Source organism: Rhamphochromis sp. 'chilingali' (genome assembly GCF_963969265.1).
Source record: "Rhamphochromis sp. 'chilingali' genome assembly, chromosome: 16".
Lineage (NCBI taxonomy): Eukaryota > Metazoa > Chordata > Actinopteri > Cichliformes > Cichlidae > Rhamphochromis > Rhamphochromis sp. 'chilingali'.
The window spans coordinates 23,937,294-23,961,529 of record NC_137943.1 but is presented as its reverse complement, the minus strand read 5'-3'; the positions used below and the strand labels follow the sequence as shown (position 1 = coordinate 23,961,529).

Below are 24,236 nucleotides of genomic sequence, written 5' to 3'. Positions count from 1 at the left end.
CTGACAACACCAGTTTAAGCAAAAAAGGGAAAAGACAAAGAATGAATTTTAGATAAAGAAGGACCCTAAATCTCAGTAAATAAATAAATAAATAAATAAATAAAACATTACAAAGAAAACACTGTTTTCTAACTGTTTTATTTGTATATTAATTATGACAACAATAAATAACAATAAATAACCTTGTAGTCAGTAAAACTTTCATAAGTCAGCACAACCGTTTGCTGATGGTGAACGTATCAAATTCCATCTTGAAGACAGGAGGCAATAATCTGCTTTGTAAACAGTGAGATTGTACCGCGTTTGTCGAATGTAATGATGATCATTTGTTCTTTGTCTACAAATGATACAAACAAAACAAAACAAAAAAAAACATTTAAAAACCATTTTGAAACAAATGGATAACTCGAGTCAGAACTGCTACGATCACTACAGCGAAATGACAAGCGGTGAGAGAAAGAACTGCTCATCTTTGTTGCTTTGGCTCACTTCTCATCTCAAAAATAAATGAAATCTGACCGTCTCAGCGTCTGTTAACATCTTTAACTATTTTAGGACATTTAGGGAAATCACTCCTGTTTATCAGAACTAAATGAAACTCCAGTTTTAGCTGTTTTTTGCTGTTCTACAGCAGCTCATAGTTTGTTTTAGAACAGATTTTATGGATGACTTTTAGGGCCCTTCATGGCCTTGCTCCAGGCTATATCTCTATCCTCTGAGCACCATATGCACCAGCATGCACCTTGGGCCTTGGGCAAAGGCGCCAACCTTGCCTGAGGAAATCATGTCAGTAGAGTCAGCCACTTCCTTTAAACCTATTTTTATGGGAAGGCTTTTTTATATGAATTTCCTTTGAGACGTCTTTTTATCTCCCACAGTTCACAATCCCTGACATTTTTACTACAATTTATTGGTCTTGGAGTTTGTTTTATTCTGTCTAATGTCAAAATCTCACTGATCTCACAGGTGTAGCGTGAGTACTGAACATACTGGAAGATATGCACAGAAAATGAGCGCCATGTCAGTGCAGAGGAAGATATCGGACCACGTGAAAGTCAACAGACTACAGAAAGATGCAGAGGAGTTTTTCACCTTTGATATTGCAAATCAAAGCATTTGATGCAGCAGGCAAAATTTGATTGCTGTAACTGAAAAATTGTACTCAGTTTGTTTCTATGGCAAATGTCACTTGGGCTCCATGGAGCCAGGCAGCGAAGAAAGGACCCATTAGAGCACGTCAGTATTCATGTTTGGATTTCTTCATGTTCTATTGTGAGTTTGATCCTTTGTTATATTTTTGAATCTGTTTTTGGTGCTCATTTGATTCCTGTCCCAGGTGAGAACTTTCAGGTTGTGTGTGTCCCTGTGTTATTTTCTCTTCATTATTCTAAACTCTTGTGTTCCTTTTGTGTAACAAATGAGTTTTCTGGTGTCTGTGTTAAGTTGGGGTGAAAAATAAAGTGAAAAAAACCAAAAAAAATTTAAAATCACCTGTAGGTCAGAATTTCAACTTATCAACTCAAACTTCTGAGAAAATAATTTTCAATAAGATAATATCCCAAATTTTGACTTATTGACAGCAAAAAAAATAAAAGTTTTTGGTAGCATAAATAAACTTTCATAGATTGTGGTCTCCTGTGTGTTGCTTTGAGTTTTACCTCCTCCCCAGTGATTACCTAGTTTCTCTGCACCTGTGTATCATATCCCCAGCTGTCTCCACTTCCCTTATTACCCTGTGTGTATAAATAGTCCTTCCCCTGTTGCCTGGTTTGCTGCGAAGAGTTGGATTTTTATATGGTACCTTTTTGGTTTAAGTATTTAAATGTAATAAAATGTTGCATTTTAATCCTTCAATATACAAAAGATGGCAAATATAGCCTTTTGCAGTTTAACTGGTTTTGAGTGATTATGGGAAACTTAAATATGCACTGCTGAGACTTGTAAACGTGAAACTATCAGGAGAAACGAGCCAGAGCAGCTGAGGTAAAACTGTAAAATCATCTGAGAGCGAGTCGACTTTGAGTCCTTGGGTAATGGAAAGCTAAAACCCGGAAAAATAGTTGGCAGTGGTCTTTTAAAAAAAAAAAAAAAAACTGCAGTCAGTTCAACTCAGCGAGCTCTGCTCTCTTTTGTGACAGTGTTTAAAAATAGGCAGTTTAAAGATGAGCAGCACTTCCTCATTGTCTCTGCAGAGGTGAGCAGATCCTTGCTTTTCTTTACATTCACTAAGAGGAGGAATGTTACGTGTTTATGCATCTTTGAGGGAGTTGATGTGCGCGCAAAGCTTCAGTGCGGGTCCCAGTTTAAGGTTCATGGTGCTGACCAGGTGATCCTCTGTGAGAAGCAGCAGAGCCTGCCCATCTATTTCCTGGGAGCGAAACTCCTCGGCTACATCAGCACCACCTGATGGAAAGAGAACCGGAGTGGTCATTCTGTGTGACCTATAGCCTCGTTTTCCAGTTCTTAGCTGATAGATGTAGCACCCAGTGTGGTATTCTGCTGCCGAAGCCCATCTCCTTCAGTTTCAATGTGCCAACAGTGCCAAATTTAAAGTAAATCACATTTTTTGCTCAATCTGATGCTCAGCTTGAATTCAAGCAGGTCGCTGAAGATATTTGTGCTAACGAGCAATTGAACAGGTGTACCTAATGAAGTGGCTGGTGGGTGTACACTATGTGCAGTCACCCTTAACCAGCACATGTCCACATGAAACTTTCATGCCTGCAAATCATATTTAACCTGTCAAAAACTGCGAGAGAGAAGCAAAACTTACCTTAAAGCAAACCCAACACACCAAACTACAAACCGACACAGACGTGCTGCGAGGTCAGAGGTCGTACTGTTAATGTTTGCCATTTCTTTAGCAATAAAAGCTGTGCCTCAGGAGTGTGAAAAACCGCATTACCTGGCAGGGTGCTGATGTAGGAAAACACTTGCTCCACGTTCCACTGAGACGGACAGCCGACGTCGTCTTCTGCGTCTGAAACGATGATCGTTTCTACGGTCCTCTGCTCCCTCACCCTCTCTTGCGCTCTCTCAGCCTGTTTTCGAAGCCTGGTCGTCATGGGAACGGGAGGTTCTTCCTCCTCTTCCTCCTCCTCCTCGTGATGCTCATCTTCCTCTCTCGGTGAACTCTGTTGGGTCTCTTTGGAGCCAAATGACCTGTGGGCCTGAGAAGCACAAAGACACAAAAATTCACAGTGTATTTCAGAGCTGGACTTCATACAGTAACAAACAGAAAGCAGGTGTTAGACCGTGTCTCAGGTGAGGTTTAATTCTTACCAGTCTGAAATAAATTTTAGTTATAGCTCATTGTAAGTATTGACTTTGAGCTGCAAACTCATTTAAATGTTCATCTCCTTTATTTAAAGGATCTTTTAGCCTCTTTTAACAATGCTATTAGAGATGCAAGGGCTGCTTACTTTTCTCAGTTGGTTGCAAAGAGCAGAGGTAATCCTAAGGTCTTATTTGATACTATTACTGATATCATTACTCCTGCTCCACCTGCTGCCATTATTTCTTCTGCTGAAGACTGTGAAACATTTCTTGCTTTCTTTTTAGAAAAAATTAGCAATATAAGGAAAAAATTGTCCCCATCAGCATCTGCACTGTCAGTTCCCACGCCAGTTCGGCCTGTTGTTTTAGAAAGATTTACACCTGTTTCACTATCCGAGCTGGGAAAAATAGTTAGTGCAACAAAAGTATCCTCTTGTTCACTCGACATTTTACCCGCATCGTTATTCAAAAATGTCTTTTACTCTATTGGTCCCTGTATGCTCACTATAAGTAACACCTCTTTGGGATCTGGCAAAGTCCCTGCTTATTTTAAAACTGCTGTTATATACCCCCTGTTAAAAAAGCCTATGCTGGACCCATCTCTCACTAGCAACTACAGACCGATCTCAAAAATACCGTTAATTGCTAAGATTTTAGAGAAGATTGTGGCTAAGCAGCTTACAGCAGTTTTAGACAAATATAATATCTTTGACAAATTTCAGTCTGGCTTTCGTAAAGCTCATTCTACTGAAACAGCCCTTTTTAGAGTTTCCAATGACATTCTGATGCAAAGCGATGCAGGTAAGTGTTCTGTTCTCTTAATGTTGGATCTCACGTCGGCCTTTGACACCGTTGACCATTATATTTTGCTTGATAGGCTGAAATACTGGGTCGGTGTATCTGGGTCTGCCTTAGAGTGGTTCTCCTCGTATCTTTGTGAACGATACTCTTCTGTGGCAGTTTCTAAGTACAGGTCATCTTCTACGTCCCTGTCCTTTGGTGTGCCACAAGGCTCTGTGCTGGGGCCATTATTGTTTTTAATTTATTTACTTCCTCTCCAGCATATTTTGAGCCCTTTTGAGGATATTTGTTACCACTGCTACGCAGACGACATCCAACTATATATATATATATCTTTTAAACCTGAAGATGCTTCTAAGCTGCGGATTTTAAATGTGTATTTGGAAACCATCAAAGGTTGGATGGCCGACAATTGTCTCCAACTAAATGAAAATAAAACTGAAGTCCTTTTATGTGCTCCAGACAGACATGTACCCAGCATAATGAATACTCTTGGTCCCCTTTCAACATTTGTGAAACCATCTATCAGGAACCTAGGGAAACCTTCGATCCTGCTCTTACATTGGATATTCACGTCAAATCTCTGGTTCGGTCTTGCTTCTATCATTTAAGAAATATTTCTAAATTGAGCCCCATAATATCTCATACTGAACTGGAGATTGTTATTCATGCTTTTATTTCATCATGACTGGACTATTGCAATTCACTGTTCACATGTCTAAACAAAAGTTCCCTGGAGCGTCTGCAGACTGTCCAAAATGCTGCAGCAAGGCTTCTGACGAAAACATCGAAATACTCACATATAGCACCGTTGCTTATACAGTTACACTGGCTCCCTGTCGAATTCAGAGTCCACTTTAAGATTCTGGTTCTGACATTTAAGGCTCTTCAAGAACAAGCACCATCATACATCATTGAACTTTTACAGCCCTATGCCCCTAGTAGGTCTCTGAGGTCTTGTGGTCAGGGATTACTTGTTATTCAGTATACGAGACTGAAAACTAGGGGTGATCGAGCTTTTGCTACTGTGGCCGCCAGACTGTGGAATTCTCTTCCTCAGAACTTAAGATCTGCTGATTCACTGATTACTTTTAAAAAAAAAACAGCTAAAAACATCTTTATAAAATTGCATTTTGTTAACTTTTGACTGTACTTTGTCTTTTTAATCTGTTCCTATACCTTGTAAAGCACTTTGTGATCTTTTATCTAGAAATGTGCTATATAAATAAAATTTTACTTACAAACCTCGTGGTTCGAGCTCCGTGGAATGTTTCAAGCATCAAATAAACATTTAAATGTCTTTTTAGAAATATTTCCAACCTGTTTCCACCAGAAAAAAAACATGTATGCATAACCACCTCTGGAGTCTATCAGCCTTCAAAAATCCATTTTTGTTACACCTAACTGTAATAATCATCAGCCTGTAAGTCTGTTCTTCATATTTTTGAATGAAGAGTGATTTAAAACAGCATATAACAGGGCAACATGCTTGAAAGCTCTGCAGCCTTAACATATTTTTGCATGAGTCATTTTAATGTTTGTTTCCAGAGCTGATAGACATCTAAGAATCTGGCCACCGGCAAAGCCCATTCGGCTGTTTTCATTAGAGATCCCCATCTGCCAGCTGACCCGATCACCCCCAATATTCTGTCCAACATGCTGGTTTGCTTACAAATGTGAAGCTGCAGATCGTTTTGTGTCTGCAGTGTGTTTGTGTTGAAAAGAAGTTGCAAAAGAGATGACATATGTTTTTCTTTTTGGATTGTGAGAATAAATTGACAAGATGCATACGATGTCGTTTTTACTCACAGCAAAGAGAGGCAAACCCAACACAACTACCAATAAAGTCCTTCTGGTAGATAAGTGCTATTAGTAAAACCTCCAAAGCTGTTCTTCTTTAAACAAACAGGCTTGCCTTTGTCATGTGAACATGTAGTTAGTCATTTACTGTTTTCCAAACTTGCACACAAACACTTAACTGATGAGTATTTCAGGAAAGCCAGCGGTGTAATTTCCAGGGGGTATAATCAGATCTAGCCAATATAACCCCCCCCCAATAAAATTATGAATTGTCTTGCATAAATAGGTTGTTGATTTTCTTTACTCATTTCTGTTAACACCAGCAAAATAGTTGCATGTTTAATCATCTGGGAATTTACCCAGATTTATTTATTTAGAGAGACAGAGATCCTGACCCCCCTAATGTTCAGCACAAAGTTACGCCCATGAGGAAAGCTGCAGAAAGCGCGATATATGTCGTTTTAACCCTAGAACATTAACGTGGAGTTTTAGTGACTGCAGAGCTCCAAACCTCCTCTGATTAACATCAGGATAAAAACTGTTCACAGGGAGCTTCATGCCATCCATTTCAGTGGCTGAGCAGCTCCTGCAGGTAACCCAGTATCTTTTTCGTCCATACAGTTTATACATGCATGCATCAGGCCGACGATACTACTGACCTGCATCACAAAGTGCTCTCTGGAGGCTCCGTTGACTCGGCTGGGGGGTCGTCCTCTCCTTCCCAAGGGCCTGTGAGCCATGCGACCTGCATGCAGCACCGCGATACGCTTGGTGCAGCTTACACTGAACCTGAACAAAAACAGCCGTGAAATGTTTGATTAACCCTTAGAGCACAGGTGTGTGTCCTTGATCCAACACAGCTGATTTAAATGGCTAAACGACCTCCTTCAGGTGTCTTGACCCAGGTTGATATCTAAAACCTGCAGGACACCAGCACTCGAGGCCTGGAGTTCGACACCCCTGCCTTAGAGGATCCTGGGGACATGTTGGGCCATTCCATTTTTTTAAATGGTATTTTTGGCAGTGCTGATATTAATTTTATCCTCAGGCCAAACAATGTCCAATTGAAAATCACTGAAAATACAACTTTTGATGTTTTCTGCAAAAGTGCCTTGCTGCTGAAATGATAAGTGTGTGTCCTACTGATGTTGGATGATGGTGTGCATGTGTGTGCATGTGTGCGATATCCACCTTCAAGTCTGTTCTCTTAGAAGGCCACACTCGGTGTTATGAACTAATTCGATAACAGTGAATGATGAGAACCCTTTCAGAGCTTCAACAATATCTCAGCAGCAGGAACCAAAACAAAATTGGACTTTATTTTGGTTCTCACTCAAGTAGTTTATGCATCTGCACGGCAGCCACAGTTAGAAGTATGCGCAGTAGTGCAGGAGCAGTCATTTTGGAGATGGCAAGACTTTACAGCACACACAAGCTCTGGAAGTGATCGTGAACCATGAGTGTTAAGATGGCATCCTCCTCCTCTGAGGACTCTGAGGCTGACATGGAGGAGGCCTCAGAGGTAGAAATGGACCAGCTGGAGTCCAGCTCTGACTCATCTGAAGGTGAGAGTGGAAAGGTTTGGTTGAAGCAGTGACAGGATAGACTCCTCAATCTCTTCTCCATCTTGGTCAACCCCATATTTTGGTCCCCCACAAAAACTGCAACGCTCTGCAACGCCCCAGCAGCCAGAGGTTTGATCCCTGGAACTACACACTATCCCACCAGCTATGCACTGCTGCTGGATGAAATCCTGCAGCAAACTGTGGCCCTGACAAACCTCTTTTCCTTAGGGTAAAAAGAGTGAGGATTTTTAAGGGTTATTTGAGAGTAAATAAATGCTCTAAGAGCTTGGAAGGAAATGCGTCTGGACTTCTTTAGGTTTTTTGAAAACTATGATGACCTGGATGACGGATAACCTTCACAGATGGTTAATAAGTGCATTCGTCCCTAATGTTATTATATCACATCATCCTTGAAGTCTGTGAATAAGTTGGGAAAGGTAGCATCGGGACTCTGAGCTGTCCTCTTTTTGTTGCTTTGATGGAGACTCATGGGGAAACCTGGGAGTGATTATCTACTTGCGTCAGCGGGCTGCAGATGTCAGATGATGTAATTCAACTTTACTGACACAGACTGTAATTTTCTGTAGTTTCTGCGGAAGAAAAAAGTGCTTTGTTGTTAAAGCAGACAGTTCGTGAGTGTTGCTCATGTTTTCCACAGACTCTAAGACAGTGTGGTGAACCTCAGCCGAATGACACACACCAACACTGAAAACAACAAAATAAAAAGATTCAAAATAATGAATCATCATTGTTCTCACGGACAAAGATCAACTTTTATAACAAACCATAAAATATTACAATTTACACAGACTTTGTATTATGCATCGGCCCTGTGTTGTGAAACGCTGATTCTTGGATTTTTCTTGCCATCATAAATTCTTGTTTTGTGTTTCTTTTTAACACACCCCTTGTGTTCCTCTTGTGAGTGCTTCTTCCAGCGTACTTCCTGTTTTATTTTGAAGGTGGGATCCTAATGTGGTTTTCCACTACTACTACTACTACTATGTCCTTTTACTTCCCATCTTTGTTCTTTTAATTTCTGATTTAGGTTACCTGTTCCCTAAGTCTGCATGTCTTAACCCCTTTTTATTTCATAGTTTGCAAGTGCCCAATGCATCTGCTCCATCGCTTCACATTATTTTCTCCCATCGGTGATGGGAGAGGAGGAGGTGAGGAAGAGACATGAAAACAAATGAGCTGAGGGAACAGGCACTTAGAAAATTGAGTCATCCTCACAAATGTCACACCTCATTTTAAAGTGATGCCAATGAAATGTGTCATTTTTGTTCTAGCAGACCCACAGCTGGATTTTATGACATCAGACATAACTGTGCTCATGACAATTTCTAATAAATAAATAAATAGAATTACTTTAATTTAACACATGGTGCTTTTTTGTGCAGGGCAGAAACTTTGATCATGTTAAATAACGTGAAAAAAGGATGACTTGTTTAAAAAGAATCCTCCTCCCACTATGACTTGTATATTCCAGCTGTTTCCCACAACTCTTTTATATGCTAAAGGTAAATAAATGCATCCACAGTGGACACGCATTTGCATTCTCAATTATAGCTAAAGCCTCCTCTCTCCTCAGTCCTCCTGATATATTTTAGGAATTGAGATTTCCTTCAACATGGTGAACTGAGATTGATTTCATGGTCACGGGCAGCAGGATGGAGGTGATGAAGCGCCTGTTTTTTCATGCTGGAGGACCACTGAGCTTACGTGATGGTGAGGTGTCTGCATTCAGGTCACAAAAATTGGTCTGATTTTAGTGAAAGTCACACACGATGACCATAATGATGGGTCTTCGTCTGAGCTGTGCTCAGGTTGCTCATATTGGTCGTTTTACTGCCACTTTTCCGTTCTGCACTTCCCAGATTACAATAACCTGTGAGTTGTGATGCATCATGAACCAAAGGAGCTACTAGATGATTAAGGTTTTGTTTTTGCTTGGTTGTTTTTTTTGTTTCAGCTGTTTCAGTGTCGTTCTTTATGTTGGCGATTGAACTGTCTTTGGCCTGGTTGTCTGTGTTGGTTATAGGTTAAAACCCCTTCTTTCTTTTTTTTTCTTTTTTTTGTGGCAGCAGTTTTTTTAGCATATTTTTATAAGTTTTCCCAGCAGAACTCTCACCTGGATCTCATGTTGTTAGTCTGAACTTCAAATATATCATCCAGTCATCCCCACAAAATGTTCCCAGGGTTAAGGTAATTTGTTTTTGTTTGTTTTTTAAAACAGCTAACAGCACTGTAGCCTAACAGAACCAAAACATTAATTGTTTTGGAGCTATTTTCATCAGTGGATTAATTCAGATTTCAGTCCCTGCTGAGTATTTACTGTATGATGTACACTCACATAGCACATATATTTGTGCTAACTGGTCGTTAGCACAAATATTTAATCAGCCTATCACACTGCAGAATGGCCAGACTGTTTCAAGTTGATAGCAAGGCTACAACTCAGATAGCCATTCACAACTCATTATAACCAAGGTATGCAGACGTAAAACCTTGAATCAGATGGGCTACAGTAGCAGGAGACCACAGTGGATACCGCAGTGGATACCACTCCTGTCAGCTAAGAACAAAACACTAAGGCTCTAGTTCACAGGAGCTCACCAAAACTTGCAATAGATGATTGTAAAACTATTGCTCGTCCTCGATTTTCTTGGTACACTTTGGGCCTCTTGTACCGACTGAGCACCATTAAAACACCACAGCCTACCCGAGCTGCAGACTATGTCTATCCCTTTATGACTATAGTGTAACAATCTAATAATAGCTTCTTTCAGCAGGATAACACCAAAACCCCAAAGCTCAAATCATCTCAAACTGGTTTCTTTAACATGACAATGACTTCACTGTAAATGCCCTCCACAGTCACCAGATCTCAGTCTAGTAGAGCACCTTTGAGATGTGGTGCAATAAGCAAAGCTTATGAGCTTATGGCTGATGAGCGTCTCGTAATAACCTACAGTTTGTTCATGTTAATAGGGTGAATCACTGAAACTATGTTTCTTTGGTAATAAATAATTACACTAGAGGACAAAACTTAGTACGTTGTGTAAATGTTTTATTTACCTTCTGACACACGACATGGAGCAGAAGCGTTTGGAGCGCAGAAACGTGCGAGCGTAGCCGCTGCTTCCACAGTACTCACACTGCAACACGTCTGGCACACTCTCCCCGAGTTCTGCAACTTCAGAGGACCAGCTGTTAATCATGCATGTTCACACACACACACACACACACACACACACACACACACACACACACACACACACACACACACACACACACACACACACACACAAACACGCACACCTCTCTCACCTTCTCCTGTAGGGCCGTCATTTTCCATCTCAGAGTCAGATGAATCTGACTGGTCAGCATCCAGAGGACTGTCGTCTGCTGCATCCCCATTGGTCGGTACGTCCTGGGGTTCTGGAAGGGAAGCCTGCTGCTCTGATAACAGTGATGACCGACCCACCTGCATTGAGTAGCACATTCAAAAATTGAAAACCTTACACCAATTTTTTTTAACCCAAATGGCAGAAAAAAAAGAAAAAGAAAAAAGTTTTAATTCACTGAAACAAGGTTTCACACAACTAACGTCCTGCACAACGATAACACTGCATGCTGACAGATTGCAAGTTGGCACTGACCAGTTCCTCTCACTATAGCCTTAACTAGTTGCATCAAGCTTCCTTGTAAAAAGACACCTTCTGCATAAATGAGCCATGCCAGCAGCTTTGATAAAGTGACAGACATCATTTGTTGACTGTAGAGCATCACCAGTGTTACAATGTAAAGACAGTGATGCAATGTCATATTTCAATTGTCATATTTACATCTGTTTATAATATTAAAATGAGACATTTACTTAAGTTTTAAATGCCTGGAAAAGTTTTATTCCACCTTCCTCTCCTCACCTGCTCCAGAAATATTTTCATTTTGTTTATACACACATAATTAAATAATTGATTAAAGCTGATTTTAAGTGCTTTTGTAGTGCTTCCCATTAATCAGCAGTAAACTTTCTGCACAGGGCACGTCCACATACCGGGAACGGCTCCAGGCCCTCTTTGATGACAAAGCCCTCCACGAGGTGTGTGAGGACGTGGGTTGACCTCTTGGGGCTTCCTGGGAGACTTGCAGGGGCAGAAGGAGGCTGGCTGGGGACTTTTGCTGAAGCAGGGAGGAGGGGAGGAGGTAAAGGAGAAGGTGGTGGAGGAGGAGGGTTGTTGGTGCCACTATTGCCGCTATTGTCAGTGGTCGTGAGCTGGGAGGACTCCTCCACTGGAGGACTCCTCCAGTGGCTGGGGGTGATGGAGGATGAACCCGTCACTGCTACACAATAAAAAGCATAAAGAGTGAGGGGTGAGGGGGTCTCATGGAGGCAGGTTATCCTGTTAACTGAATAATTCTGTACCTGAACCATTTTGATTGGGTGGTGTAGCAGTCCCGTCTTGTTCTGAACTTGGAGGATCTTTCCTTTCCTCTGAGCTCAGACTGTTCACGTTGCACTTTTGCCCCAACTGAAAATCAAAACAAAACAAAACCTCATTCAAACCAACTCATAATCTACTCAGGAGCTCTTCAAAGCAGGACGTGCTGACTCACGGGTGCAGTTTCGTTGTGTTTGACTGGATGCACTTTCAGATCAACAGCCACCGTTTGAGGAGGTGGCAGGTTCTGGTAGGGCATCTGGACCAGAGCCTCCGCCACAGGCAGTTCCCGCTCCGTTAGCAGTACCTGTCCTGACTGGACAGCCAAAGCCCGGACTGAGTGCAGGGACACCCTGTGAAGGGAGGCCGGGGGGTTCTGGGGCAGCCTGGGGAGAATGAGAGGAGGAGGAGGAGGTGGAGGCTGCTGGCTCTGTGGGAATGAGGTCCGACGCTGTGGCGCAGCCACCAGAGGAGGTGGCTGAGGCTGAACGGCAGCAGCTGGGACTGAAGTCTGAGGTGATGATGCAAGCATGCTGGTGACTAATGGGGAGGAAGAAGAAGACAGGGCTGGGGGCTCGTTTCGTAGTTGTGAGTGGGTGCTGGAGGCGGTTAGTCTTTTAACCGACAGAGGAAGAGGATTGGAGTGGGTATCTCGGGGTGCTACTCTGAGGGCAATTGGTTGCAACTGTCTGCTGCTGGGAGCCCCTCCTGTGGCCTGCTGGACGATGAGCTGGTGGTGCGCCACCTGCTGGCCTACTGGACAGGACAGCTGCTGCTTGACTAGAGTGTGGGTTTGCACTGGAGGGTAGGCTGCAGAGGGAGCACGAGGAACATAATAACCAGCAGGTGAGCTGTCATTAAAAACTTAACCTGACAAAAAAAGCAAACATCTGCATTACATGAACATCAGTATGCTTGCTGCATGGCTTGTATCAAACCAAAACCAAGTGTCCACCCTAAGTTTGTCTCTGGCCTCTTACACTTGCAGTTATCTCAAACCGTGGAAGACACAAACTCACCTGGGGTTATAATCTGGGGTCCTGACACCAACGAGGTGGCATCAGATGGCGCTGTTTCTGTTGAGCCATCAGTCAGTTGGGTGCTCTTCAGCCCACAGACTGGATTCTTGGACAAAGAGGTAGCTGCAGGCAGGGCCTGGGACTCGGTGGAAGGTTTTAAGATGACGCTGTGGGCTGTAGCCAGAGCTCCCGGCAAATGGGTACGCAGAGCCAGATTCTGCAGCGAGTATTAGAGGTTAACAGTTAGTCTTCGCAGTTATTAAAAGTTTCTGGTCATGGAGTAAAGAGCCAGTGCTGTACCTTGTCCTAACACACTGACATCACGTAAATAAATACAGAAATAGTGGACCTATTCTGCTGTTCCTTATATTATGATCTAAAGCAGCGAGCGAGAGTTGAGGCTCGGGTGTGAAATGTATGGTTTTCAGGGTTTTATCGGTTTTCAGCGTTATTTTGTTATCGTTTTTATAGCTAACTCTGTTTTCCTGGGTCTTTTCACGTGTGTTATGAATAAATCTTCTTTTTTTCGGTACCGGTACTAGTTTTATTTTGTTGTATTTATCCGCGACACCTTAAAGGCCGGTCTGTGAAAATATTGTCGGGCATAAACCGGTCCGTGGCGCAAAAAAGGTTGGAGGACCGTTGGTCTAAATAATGTATGCAATGTTGAAACAAAACAAAAAACACAACCCGCTTTGCTCTTTATGATGTCAAAGAGGGGAGGGATATCCTTAATGATGAGATCAAGAGGGGCAGCAAATCAGAAGAAAGTAACTTTAAAGCTGTGGGCAGTGAGCAAAGCTACTGCAAGAGAGTCCAAGGACAATAACATGGAGCCTGAAATGAGCATAATAGGTCCACTGTATGTTCTGTAACAGCCTGAGGCACATAATTGTGCAGCACTGTGGCAGGATTGTACCTGAGAGGAGGTAGGTAATGAGGAGCAGGAGGTCACAGTGGGGAGGTCTGACTGAATTGCAGCTACTGTGGCTGCAGGAGTTAGAATCAGCTGGCAAGGATAGAAGCAACAGGGAAGCTCAGACGCCACGTTGGTTAAAAATCAGCCATAAAATGTTGCTCATGCACTCAAAATGGCAACACAGTAAAGCAGCATGAATGCAGCTCGAGATCAAAGATGAAAAGGTTTCTACCATCTGAGTTCGAAGGTACATCTGAGCTTGGTTACAGCTGGCAGGTCTGTTTCCTAGAAGCATGGCCTGCTGAGATATTGTGGCTGCGCTGGCAGTGGATGTCTGAGTTCGACCAATCAGCCTTGCGGTCACTGGAGATGCTGGTAAAGTTATCTGGATGAGGGGCGGCATGATGAGAGCTGTGACAAAAACTAAATATGCTCAGGTGTGTATTTGTGCTCAGAGTGAGAACACACTTAAGCAGTTACCGAGTTTTGGGAAACACCCGCAGCCTGAACCAAACTGCCTGTAGAAGAAGAAGGTGACCTCTGACAGACTGAAGCCTGAAAAGCAGTGAGAACACGTTTTACTTTCTATTCTTGATCCTCACACAGACACACAGCACATAGACAGACACCACTCGACCTGCTGGATGGCGGCCAGACTCTGCAGATGTGCGGGATGCTGGTGCTGCTGCAGGGCTGCTGTCTGCAGCATGAAGTGCTGCTGCTGGGCTGCGTACATCTGATGCAAGTACTGGGCCGCCATGCTCTGAGGTCTGTTCATGGCATGTTGGATCACCTGTTGGATCACACGATGTACATTTTCTTCAGACTGGCTAAAAGCCTTCCAAGGCTATTTATCTACTTTAACAACAAAATCTAATCACCTGTTCAAATACACTATATTGCCAAATGTATTCACCCGTCTGCCTTCACACACATATGAACTTTAGTGACTCCCATTCTAAATCTATAGGGTTTATTATGATGGGGAATTTTTGGTGATTTTTCCTGAAATGTAGTTGTGAGGTCAGACACTAATGCTGGACAGTCAGATTGCCAGAAGAAGGCTTCTCCACTGCTTCAGAGTCCAGTGGTGGCGTGCTTTACACCACCACATAAGACGCTTTGCATTGTACTTGGTGATGTAAGACTTGAATGCAGCTGCCATGGAAACCCATTCAATGAAACTCTCTACACACTGCTACTGAGCTGCTCTGAAGGCCGCATGAATTTTGTGGCCTTCAGATTTTACTGAAGGTCACAAACTTTGTACTATAACCACTAACCACTAACGGTTGAGTGAGGAATATTTAGTGACGAGGAAATTTCATGAGCGGACTGGGGCTACCTGATCTTGCACAAATGTTTGTAGAAGTAGTCTGGATGCCAGGTGTTGGATTTTATACACCTGTGGCCATGAAAGTGATTAGAACAGGTGAATTCAATGATTTGAATGGGTGAGTGAATATTTTTGACAATATAGTGTATATACTATGATGCATAATTACTACTATTGTTTATTCTTTGGACTGTCTCGTAAAAGTAATACCTGATTGCTTGACAAACGACAGTCAATAGACAATTAATATTCAGTATATCAATATGATAAATGCATACTGAGGTCAGTGGTACTGTTCATTACTTGGATCACCTTTAAATCAAGTCCTCTGTGTGCACTTTACAGAAATAGCTTGGACTTTTTGCCTGTCAAGCACACCGTGCGTAGGGACTGTAAGCAGCTTCCTGTCTATTACCCCGACTCTTTACCTGTGAAGTGAAACTAAGACTAAACGAGCCACACACATATCGGTCGCAGGTGCAGTTTATTACCTGGACTGCTTGTCTGTCTGGTGGGATGATGCTGAGGGAGGTAGAGGGCGGCTGGGTGCTGGAACTGGGTGTTGCCATGGTGACGACAGATGATGACGATGCAGTGGTTACTGTCTTACTGGTGTCTGCCTGTCTGTCTCCTGGGCTCCGTCTGTCCATGTCCCAGATTACACACAGAATCAATATCAGGAAATCTGTGGAGATAAAAACAAAAAAAGGACATGCATTAACATGTGCAACTTTCTCTGATTCATGTGTAAATGCTTTCAGTTAAGATGCTTTCACTCCAGGCAAAAAAACCCCTAACAGACAGGTGCTGGTGTAGAAAAATCATTTTCTATGTGAAAATATTCCCACAATTTTCAGGTTTCTTCCTGTTAAAAGGGACTGTTTCCTTCCCACTGTTGCAAAGTGCTTGCTTTGACAGGTTGCTTGTTTTTTTTGTATTTATTTATTGTTTTTTGTTTTGTTTTAAATACTGTTGTGTTTTTTCCTTATAGCACCAGCGCTTTGAGGTGACTGTTCAGGGTGCGGGACTAGAAAATAAGCCTGAACTGAATATATTTTAACGTGTCAAAACTGAACCCTTCCCTCTTGTCTTTATTTTTTTATGACTTGCAGTGGAGTGACAGGTTTTAAATGACTCCACTTTCTTTTAAGAAAGCCAAATATAATTTTAAATCATTTATGGCAGTTTTACTTCAAGAAACCTTTTAATTAAATTTTAAAAAAAAAAACCTCACACAAATAATAGACACCCTACCTCACAGGGAGCTTTGATCTTCTTGAATTAAAAATGAAATAGAATAAAATAAAACCAGGTGAACAAAACTAAACTTGGACTTTTGAAATAGAAACATAGAACCCTGACACTTATTAAATTAAGTGAATTTACAATAACAGAACAATAATAACAGTAATATTTAACATTATCACCAAGAAATACTTTTAAGTTTTTAAAATCTTGTGTGAGGTGGGGTGGCACGCACACCTCTGTAATAATTTAAGAGAATTTTATCAACAACAACAACAACAATAATATTAATAATAATACAGTAGCGTGGGTTGTATAAATCACGCCTGTAGCTGCAGAATATTGATTCTTTTTTTTCTGATTGATCTTCGCTGTAGATTAGTAAACGCGTGCAGGATTTCCTCGACAAAAACCCTGAACCATCGGATAATCCTGATATTTAATGTCCAGTCTGTGAACCTTCACAGACTACATCCAGCACATCTGGATGACACCCCCCGCCGCTCTGCCCCTCACCGCTCACACTGCGCATTATGCATGCACAACCATCCACCTCTTGTCGGCGATACTTGCCTGGTTTTGGAAGACATGGGCCATCAGGAGCTGACCATACCCCGACACACTGTCCCAGTCATGAAGCCCTCTGATGCGTCAGCGCTGCTTAAAATGGTGATTTAAAAAAAATCGTGCGGTGTGCTGCGAAGCAGGCAGCATATGATGATAAATTTAAAAAAAGCTTCGGCACAGCACCGCTCGCAGTGCGGGAGGACCCTCCACAGCCACAGAAGAGAGGAGAGGCGATGTCTGACGATCAAACGCTTTTTGTTTTAGAATGAATGAATTTAAATTGTAGGCTCGTGATAAGATGTGTTGTCCCCCTGTTTATCACTAATATCGCTGTCATGTCACATGACCACGTGGTCTCGTGAATTCATTGTTCTGTCACTCAATAATATATGATGTTCAGATGAGTATGTGCTGCAAATTCGTGTCCCGTGAGTACAACAAAGTAAGTTTTCTTCTTTTTAAGTACAGTTGGTTCACTTTTTTTAATGAAGACAAGCGGGGACCATGACCGCTGGATGTTGTATTTTTCTTTTTTAAGCTTGTTCTCGCTGCATTTAAGTCCTAGTTTATTGTTTGATTTCTCGTGTTATTTGTCACTCCTCCCTCCAGTCCTCCATATCTGTTGTTTCATCATTTGAGTCTTGTATTTTAAAATTGCTTGAAAGCTATATATTCGTAGTAGGTTCTTGCTTTATTAGTTGAAGAATTGTTACCAGCTGACGAACATGAACATTTCTCTGGACTGTACAAGTCTAACAACCTTGAAAGACTGACATGTTATAATAACATGTCAGTCTTTAAGAGCACAGGCTGAAGATACAATTATCTTAGTTCAGTTTTTCAGACACGGTGAAGTGAAACGTTTGAAGTTTGAGGGGTAAACATAAAACAACAACAAAACAAACTATGACTAAATCTCCTGACAGAGGACATGGCCAATTTCAAATCCCCAGGATCAAAGAGGAGCAAAAATGGCAGCTCTCGCTTGTTCCTGGTCCATTTTTCGATCCTGCAAAAGTCATTGAGCTTTTGAAAGCTTGAAAATAAGAAAGGAGGCAACTGGACTTTTTTGGGTTCGCAAAGGTGTTTCGCCTCTCACCCAAGAGGCTTCTTCACGTTTTGCAGGAGGTTTCTTCCTGGTAAGAATGGAGGTTTTCCTTCCCACTGTCGCCAAGTGCTTACTAGGCGGTCATCTGTCTCTTGGGGTCTTTAAAGCCCCTTGAGGCGACTGTTATTGTGAATCGGCGCTATATGAATAAAACGGAACTGAATTAAAAACAAATTGTGGAGTCCCATCATCCGTATTCTTCAGTCCTGTCATCTTTGTCAAAGTAGCTTCATTTCCTGTAATGACTGACCCTCTCCCAGGACCCAAAATCATCCCGGAACTCCATTTAACTGAACAAGCTAATCATCTCAGCTTTTTTAAGAAATCCAAAGCTCAGTTTCAGGGAGTTCGTGAACCCGACCTCCAGTCTACATATGTAGGCCTACTGATGTGTACCACGTGCGTGAAAGGAGCATACTACTAATAATGACACACACACTCGGAGGTTGGTGCAAATCGTGGCTCACATAGAGACGTCACGGTTTTTCCCAAACTTTATCTGTATTTATTAAAGATTACTTTGTTATGGTTAGGATATTTAAAATAAAATCAAGTTCACTTTGTTACAAGCAGAGGGTGGTTTGGGTTAAAATAAGTATCCTTTTATAGCTCCGTTTTACACGGTTGCTATGGTGACGAGTCCCGTAATACTGTGTTGGGAGGAAACACGAAATTTAAACACTTAACACTTAAACACCTAAAAATGTGATATTTTGCGTCAGAATAAAGTTTATTTTACTGTGATTAGATTTGGTCACGGCCGGCTCTCGTACGGTGACTATATCTCAAACTCAGGAGAGACAAAAATGATGCGAAACTTTATGCTGATTTCATGTTTGCTAACAAGATTATAGAAAAGCTCAAGTTAGCTCTTATATTATAATCTTGTCATAGCCTACGTCTCCTTTTTTGCTTTATCCGCATAAGATTTAAAGATTTTTATCTTCTGTTTTTGTCTTTTGTCTGAAAAAACGACTGAGCGTCCATCAGCTGGCACATGTTTTGAGCTACAGCTACTCCTTCACCACATCCATATCTGTGTGCTTCCTCGTTTCCTCCTGCCTGACAGCTCCACATATTCAGCATCCTTTGTCCAATATTTCTCTTTATAAATCGGGAGACAGACATAGTTTTAATAATTATAGACCAGTATCATTGCTATCACAGTTTTCTAAAGTGCTTGAAAACCTCTTTGCACAAAGATTTGATAGTTTCATTGAAAAACATCAACTGCTAAGCGAAAGTCAGTACGGATTTCGACGGAACAGATCAACAGCAATAGCATTAAAGCAGGATTGAAGACATTTCATCAGCAACACATCATAATAAATATACTATAGGGGTATTCATTGATTTAAGAAAAGCTTTTGACACTCTGCAACACTCCATCTTGATTTCTAAGTTAAGAACTTATGGTGTGAGAGGAATAGTATTGAACTGGTTAAGCAGCTATTTAGATAATAGGTTTCAGTATGTGCAGTGTTTAGGCAATTCATCTGATAGAATGAAAATAGAATGTGGGGTCCCTCAAGGTTCTGTTTTAGGACCAAAACTTTTTAATTTATATATAAATGACATTTGCGATGTGTCAAAAAGGTTGAATTTTGTTTTGTTTGCAGACGATACAAATTGTTATTGTTCCAGAGAGAACTTGAAAGAATTGGCTAAAATTATGGTTATTGAAATGAAAAAAATTAAAAAATGGTTTGATGTAAATGAGTTTTCACTGAATTTGGAAAAAACTAAGTTTATGATATTCGGAAACTGTGTAAAGGAGGAAGAGATAGTATTATCTATAGAGGGAGTATTAATTGAAAGAGTGACAGAATTCCGTTTTCTGGGTGTAATAGTGGATGACAAGTTAACATGGAAATCACATATTGAACATGTTAAAAAAAAGTTGGCTAAAAGTATTTATATCCTGGGTAATGTTAGATATATATTAGATTACAAGACAATGAGAATATTATATTTTTCATTGTTTCTACCCTATCTGAGCTATTGTGTTGAAGTATGGGGGAATACATACGTGACTAATATGAAACCATTATACTTATTACAGAAGAGAGCGCTTCGAATTATGCATAATGTTAAATATAGAGAACACACTAATAATTTGTTTATAAAATCGAAATTGTTAAAACTAGACGATATAGTGAAATTACAGACTTTAACTATTATGTTTAGGGCGAAAAATAAAACACTACCTCTTAAGTTACAAAGTTTATTTGTATTGTGTTCAGAAAATGGGGACAGCAGAAGGAAGTTTTATTTTAAGCACCGCTTTGCTTGAACCACACAAAGGCAAATGTGTCCAACAGTCATAGGCATAAGAAACTGGAATTCTCTCAGTGATCATCTTAAGTGTTGTATAAATGTTTCTCAATTTAAAATCTGCTACAAGAATAAAATGATAAACCGATATGAAGAAGTTGAAAAGAATAGAATTTAATTGCAGAAAAATGATCCTTTTAGTTTGATTTTTAGTGGTATTGCTCATTGTTGAGTATATTGTTCTGTTTGCTTTGTTTTGTTTTATTATGTGCAGAAAATTGTCATAGTGTAATTTTGGTTGCCTACTTGTATTATCACAGATAGGGGGCAGGTATCAATAAGAATTTATTCTTCTTCCTGCTCCTTTTCATGCATGGAAACAGTGTTACTTTAATTGAAAGGAAGGTTGTGTATGGGAATGCATTACTGCTGTACCATGTGTGAAACAAAAAAATAAAATAAAATAAAATAAAATAAAAAATATCCACTATTCTTCTGCACATCCACAAACCATCTCAGCCTTAGCTCTTTGACTTTGTCTCCAGACTGCTCGACCTGAGCCGTCCCTCTGATGTACTCCTTTCTAGTCCTGTCACTCCCAGTGAAAAGCTTAAAATCTTCATCTCTGCATCCTGTCTTTGTCAGTGCTACAATCTTCAAACCAGACATCATAGCAGTTCTCTCGTTCACATTGCAAACCCTTCCTTCTGTCACAAATCAACCCTGACACTCGATGTTCCTCTGCTCTCCAGAACATACCTCCACCTCTCCAAGCTCTCTTCCACCTGCTCCCTACTCTCACTACAGATCACAAACACATTTCACAGAAACTACCATCAACCTGTCATCAGCATCAACCTAATCCCTGATGCAGGCCTTGTCAGGCCTGATAGGCGAGCAAAACTAGTGAACTCAAAAGCAAAACCAAGAGAGACCGTCCTAAACTTTTTTCATAAAGACTTATTTCACACAAAAAGGAATTCAGACAATAGAAGACTTGTCTAGAACTCTGGGGAAATGCACAGGTCTGATGAGGCACAGCCAGGTGGTCCTACTGGCTGAGGAGCGAGAAATCCAGAACTCCGCCCCAGGAGGGGCGCATGAACCGGATCTTGACAACCCTAACCTTGAACTCATCTGTCACACTGCATACCTCATACATGCCCTTATACGTAGATTATGAGGAACAACTTTGAAAGAAAATACAAAAAACCAAACCAAAACCCAACCATCCCCCCAATAATTGTACTCAGTCTGTTTGTAAATATAGTAAACATCTAAGTTGAATTAAAAAGAATATTCTATATTTAAAAGAAGACAAAGCATTTCACGTTATTTTAACCCCCACCCCTTCCTTTTATCACAGCAGCTAACTCGTTTCTAAAATTAGATTTTTATCTTTTTTTAGTACATGTTTTTGTCACCGGTCAATTTTGTTGTTCTTTCCAAACCAATGCGCTTGAATGCGCGACATGTCTCGAGGGTCTTTCCTTTCCGAGCTTAAATGTTTGAACACGAATGCAGCACTTACCTACATAAAAGGCCTGAGTTGGTACAGGCCAGTGATGCCAAAAGTTATATTTGACGTTTCAGAGTTTTTGACAGTATCCCACTGGTTTGTTATACTCGATAAATAATAAATCAATGTGAAATTGTGTGTTTTTGTGTTTTAACAAGACACAATTCAGGATGGAACGAATATACCAAGTTGTACACTGCCCCTGTTACATTCCGATAATGGACTGGCCCGTGGTTAGGCCTTTGCAGTGGGGAGTTGTTTGACGGACCCCGCAAGTTTTTCTATACTTTACCTGTTATTTTTGTTTGTCTAAAGAAGGGCAAATACTCAGCTTTTGGCATCACTTGCTTCGTTATTCATTTGGTTTGTCGACGGACCGTAAAGATTAACAGTTTAGGGCGTGGTACCGGGCCAAAGTAGGAAACAAGGTAGATAGGAAGGACGATATCGTTGAGTCGGACTGTCCACGGCTGAGCTTATGATGCCGACGTTGCGGGATAGCACCATGTCCCACCCCGGCGAGAATTCCCACCAAGTCCGGGTGAAAGCTTACTACAAAGGGTAAGAAATAACCATGTATTTTAGTATTTAATATATCCAATTGGGAATAACTTACTAGCACCAGTTGGAAAGACGGCTAGTAAGCTGGCTAACACTAGCTCAGTCAGCTAACGGCTGGCTAATGTTGGGAACCACCGGGTTTCGGTAAACTTGGGCAGGCGGACAGGTGACACTGTCCAGGCGCTCCGCCTGCGAAAAGTCAGTCTCGGTGGTATCTGAGAGATTTTTCAGCTACACGGCGAAATTGTCATGTGGTTTAAATTAGTTAAATCTGTCTCAGCATGAAAGCTTTGGAGCTAGTCTCTCAGCAGCGGGCTAACAGTTGCTATCTAAGTTGATAAGGATTTGGCGTCTTGTTATTGATCGTCTTTACATTTATTTTGTCCTATCTCTGGCAGCACAACATGTCCTAAAATACCGCTTTTGTGTCACTTCGGGAGGCACAATGTGATAGCAGGAAATCCTAATAATTGTTGAGCTTTCACAATAACTGAGGAGCTTTGAAAATCCAAATTAAGTAGTGATGTTCATGCCTTTTCAGTTAGACAATGTAATGTAGACCTATTATTTTCAGCCTCTGTTATCCAGTACTTACGTGATATTAGTTACAACAACGAAACCATGTACCACTTTTATATGCAGATATGAGCTCATTATAAATAAAAGTAATTAAATCTAAAGATTTGTTTTTTATTTTGTTTCAAAAAATTATCAAGCTGTAATCAGGTTATAACTGTGTCACATACAGTAAAGGACACATGAGCTGGCAGTGGGAAATCTTTTGGTTTACAATTCTGCTTCCTCAAAAACAGCAGCAACCATCATAAATGTTTCTGACTAGTTTAGGAGCAGTTTATCAACTTTTGATGTTCACACTGTAGCCAGAACTGTAATATCAGGGTTTTGCCTGGCTCAAAAAGGGGTAAAGAGACTGTGTTATTGAACTTTCCAGCATTTTGTTTCTATTTGTGGCCGCTTGCTGAACAAAAATCAATTTTAAGCTTAGTGCAAAGATGCTGTTTGAACGTATTCTTATCACAGTTTCTGTGATTTTCCTTTGTGGAATGTCAGAAGCTCTCTGATAGGCGCCAACGTGTTTTCTATAGAGGAAAACCCCGGATAATCTAATATTTACATAAAGGAAAGCCTAAACCAAGTCAGTTAGCAAACAGACTTCAGCACAAGACCTGAACAATAGACATCTATGTATTGTCCATTAATGTATGACATATCCAGGTGGACGGCATTGTCTTTGAGTTTCTGTCATGCTAAATAAGCATTTCGTTTCACAGTTGATTGTCATGATAGAAATAATTGATTACTCGGTTGTTTCAATTATACTTTGCCTCTGTTTGATGGAGTCAAGAGATTAGAGATCAGTCAAGACTTGAAAAGCGTGTAGTGCAAGTCATCTCAGCCATACCCGTGTGACACACCTCAGTACCTCTGTGATGTGTGTTGATTATTGGGTGGCATCTCGCAGAGAGAGGCATGTGAAATATTTCTGACGCGACGGCTGAGGAATCTCAGCTATGCTGCCAAAGAGAGATTGCAGTGTAATGGTCTCATGATTCTGCTATCGGGATGCATTAAACCAGGATGCCATCTGAGTTGTTTTCTTTCGCTGCAGAAGTTAAGACTGAAAGATGTTAGAGCTAGTAATGCACCAAATCAATATAGTAGATTAGGCAGTAGTGTCATGTCGAAGCTGTTTACCGACTGTTTTTATAAGGCCACAACAACACATCTTTATACACCTTATTGTATGAATCATCGCACAGTGTGACATATGGACGTT

The 24,236-nt window shown here is 41.0% G+C and overlaps 2 protein-coding genes across 5 annotated transcripts in view; one reads left to right on the top strand and one right to left on the bottom strand.

Annotated features, from left to right (window-relative positions):
- Nucleotides 1–1,480: 1,480 nt before the first annotated feature.
- Nucleotides 1,481–19,374, bottom strand: LOC308412477 (polyhomeotic homolog 3). Of its 4 annotated transcripts, none has more exons than XM_080906860.1 (15): nt 16,983–19,374; nt 15,656–15,849; nt 14,466–14,621; nt 14,309–14,383; nt 14,061–14,213; nt 13,829–13,918; nt 12,910–13,126; nt 12,066–12,700; nt 11,875–11,980; nt 11,506–11,792; nt 10,776–10,932; nt 10,524–10,641; nt 6,537–6,666; nt 2,906–3,170; nt 1,481–2,403 (listed from the first exon to the last, which is right to left on the bottom strand). In XM_080906860.1, the coding sequence occupies exons 2-15, from the start codon at nt 15,812–15,814 to the stop codon at nt 2,249–2,251; spliced, it is 2,703 nt and encodes a 900-aa protein (XP_080762986.1). In that variant the 5' UTR covers nt 15,815–15,849; nt 16,983–19,374; the 3' UTR covers nt 1,481–2,248. The 4 variants fall into 4 exon arrangements, with proteins under 4 accessions (XP_080762986.1, XP_080762988.1, XP_080762987.1 ...); XM_080906862.1 differs by having other exon boundaries at nt 10,524–10,635; XM_080906861.1 differs by having other exon boundaries at nt 15,656–19,374.
- A 2,723-nt stretch (nt 19,375–22,097) lies between these two features.
- The window catches only part of prkci (protein kinase C, iota), a 45,247-nt gene continuing 43,108 nt past the window's right edge, over nt 22,098–24,236 (top strand). Inside the window, exon 1 of the mRNA XM_080861956.1 lies at nt 22,098–22,438. Coding sequence (XP_080718082.1) covers nt 22,356–22,438 — 83 coding nt within the window. The 5' untranslated portion in view covers nt 22,098–22,355. The remainder of the gene's footprint in view (nt 22,439–24,236) is intronic.

Coding starts and splice junctions, on each gene's coding strand:
- LOC308412477 (XM_080906861.1), bottom strand. CDS start 15,814: ATGGACAGACGGAGCCCAGGAGACAGACAGGCAGACACCAGTAAGACA. Junction 14,384..14,465: donor GTCTGGCCGCCATCCAGCAG/GTCGAGTGGTGT, acceptor ACTGCTTTTCAG/GCTTCAGTCTGTCAGAGGTC. Junction 13,919..14,060: donor TGTACCTTCGAACTCAGATG/GTAGAAACCTTT, acceptor TATCCTTGCCAG/CTGATTCTAACTCCTGCAGC.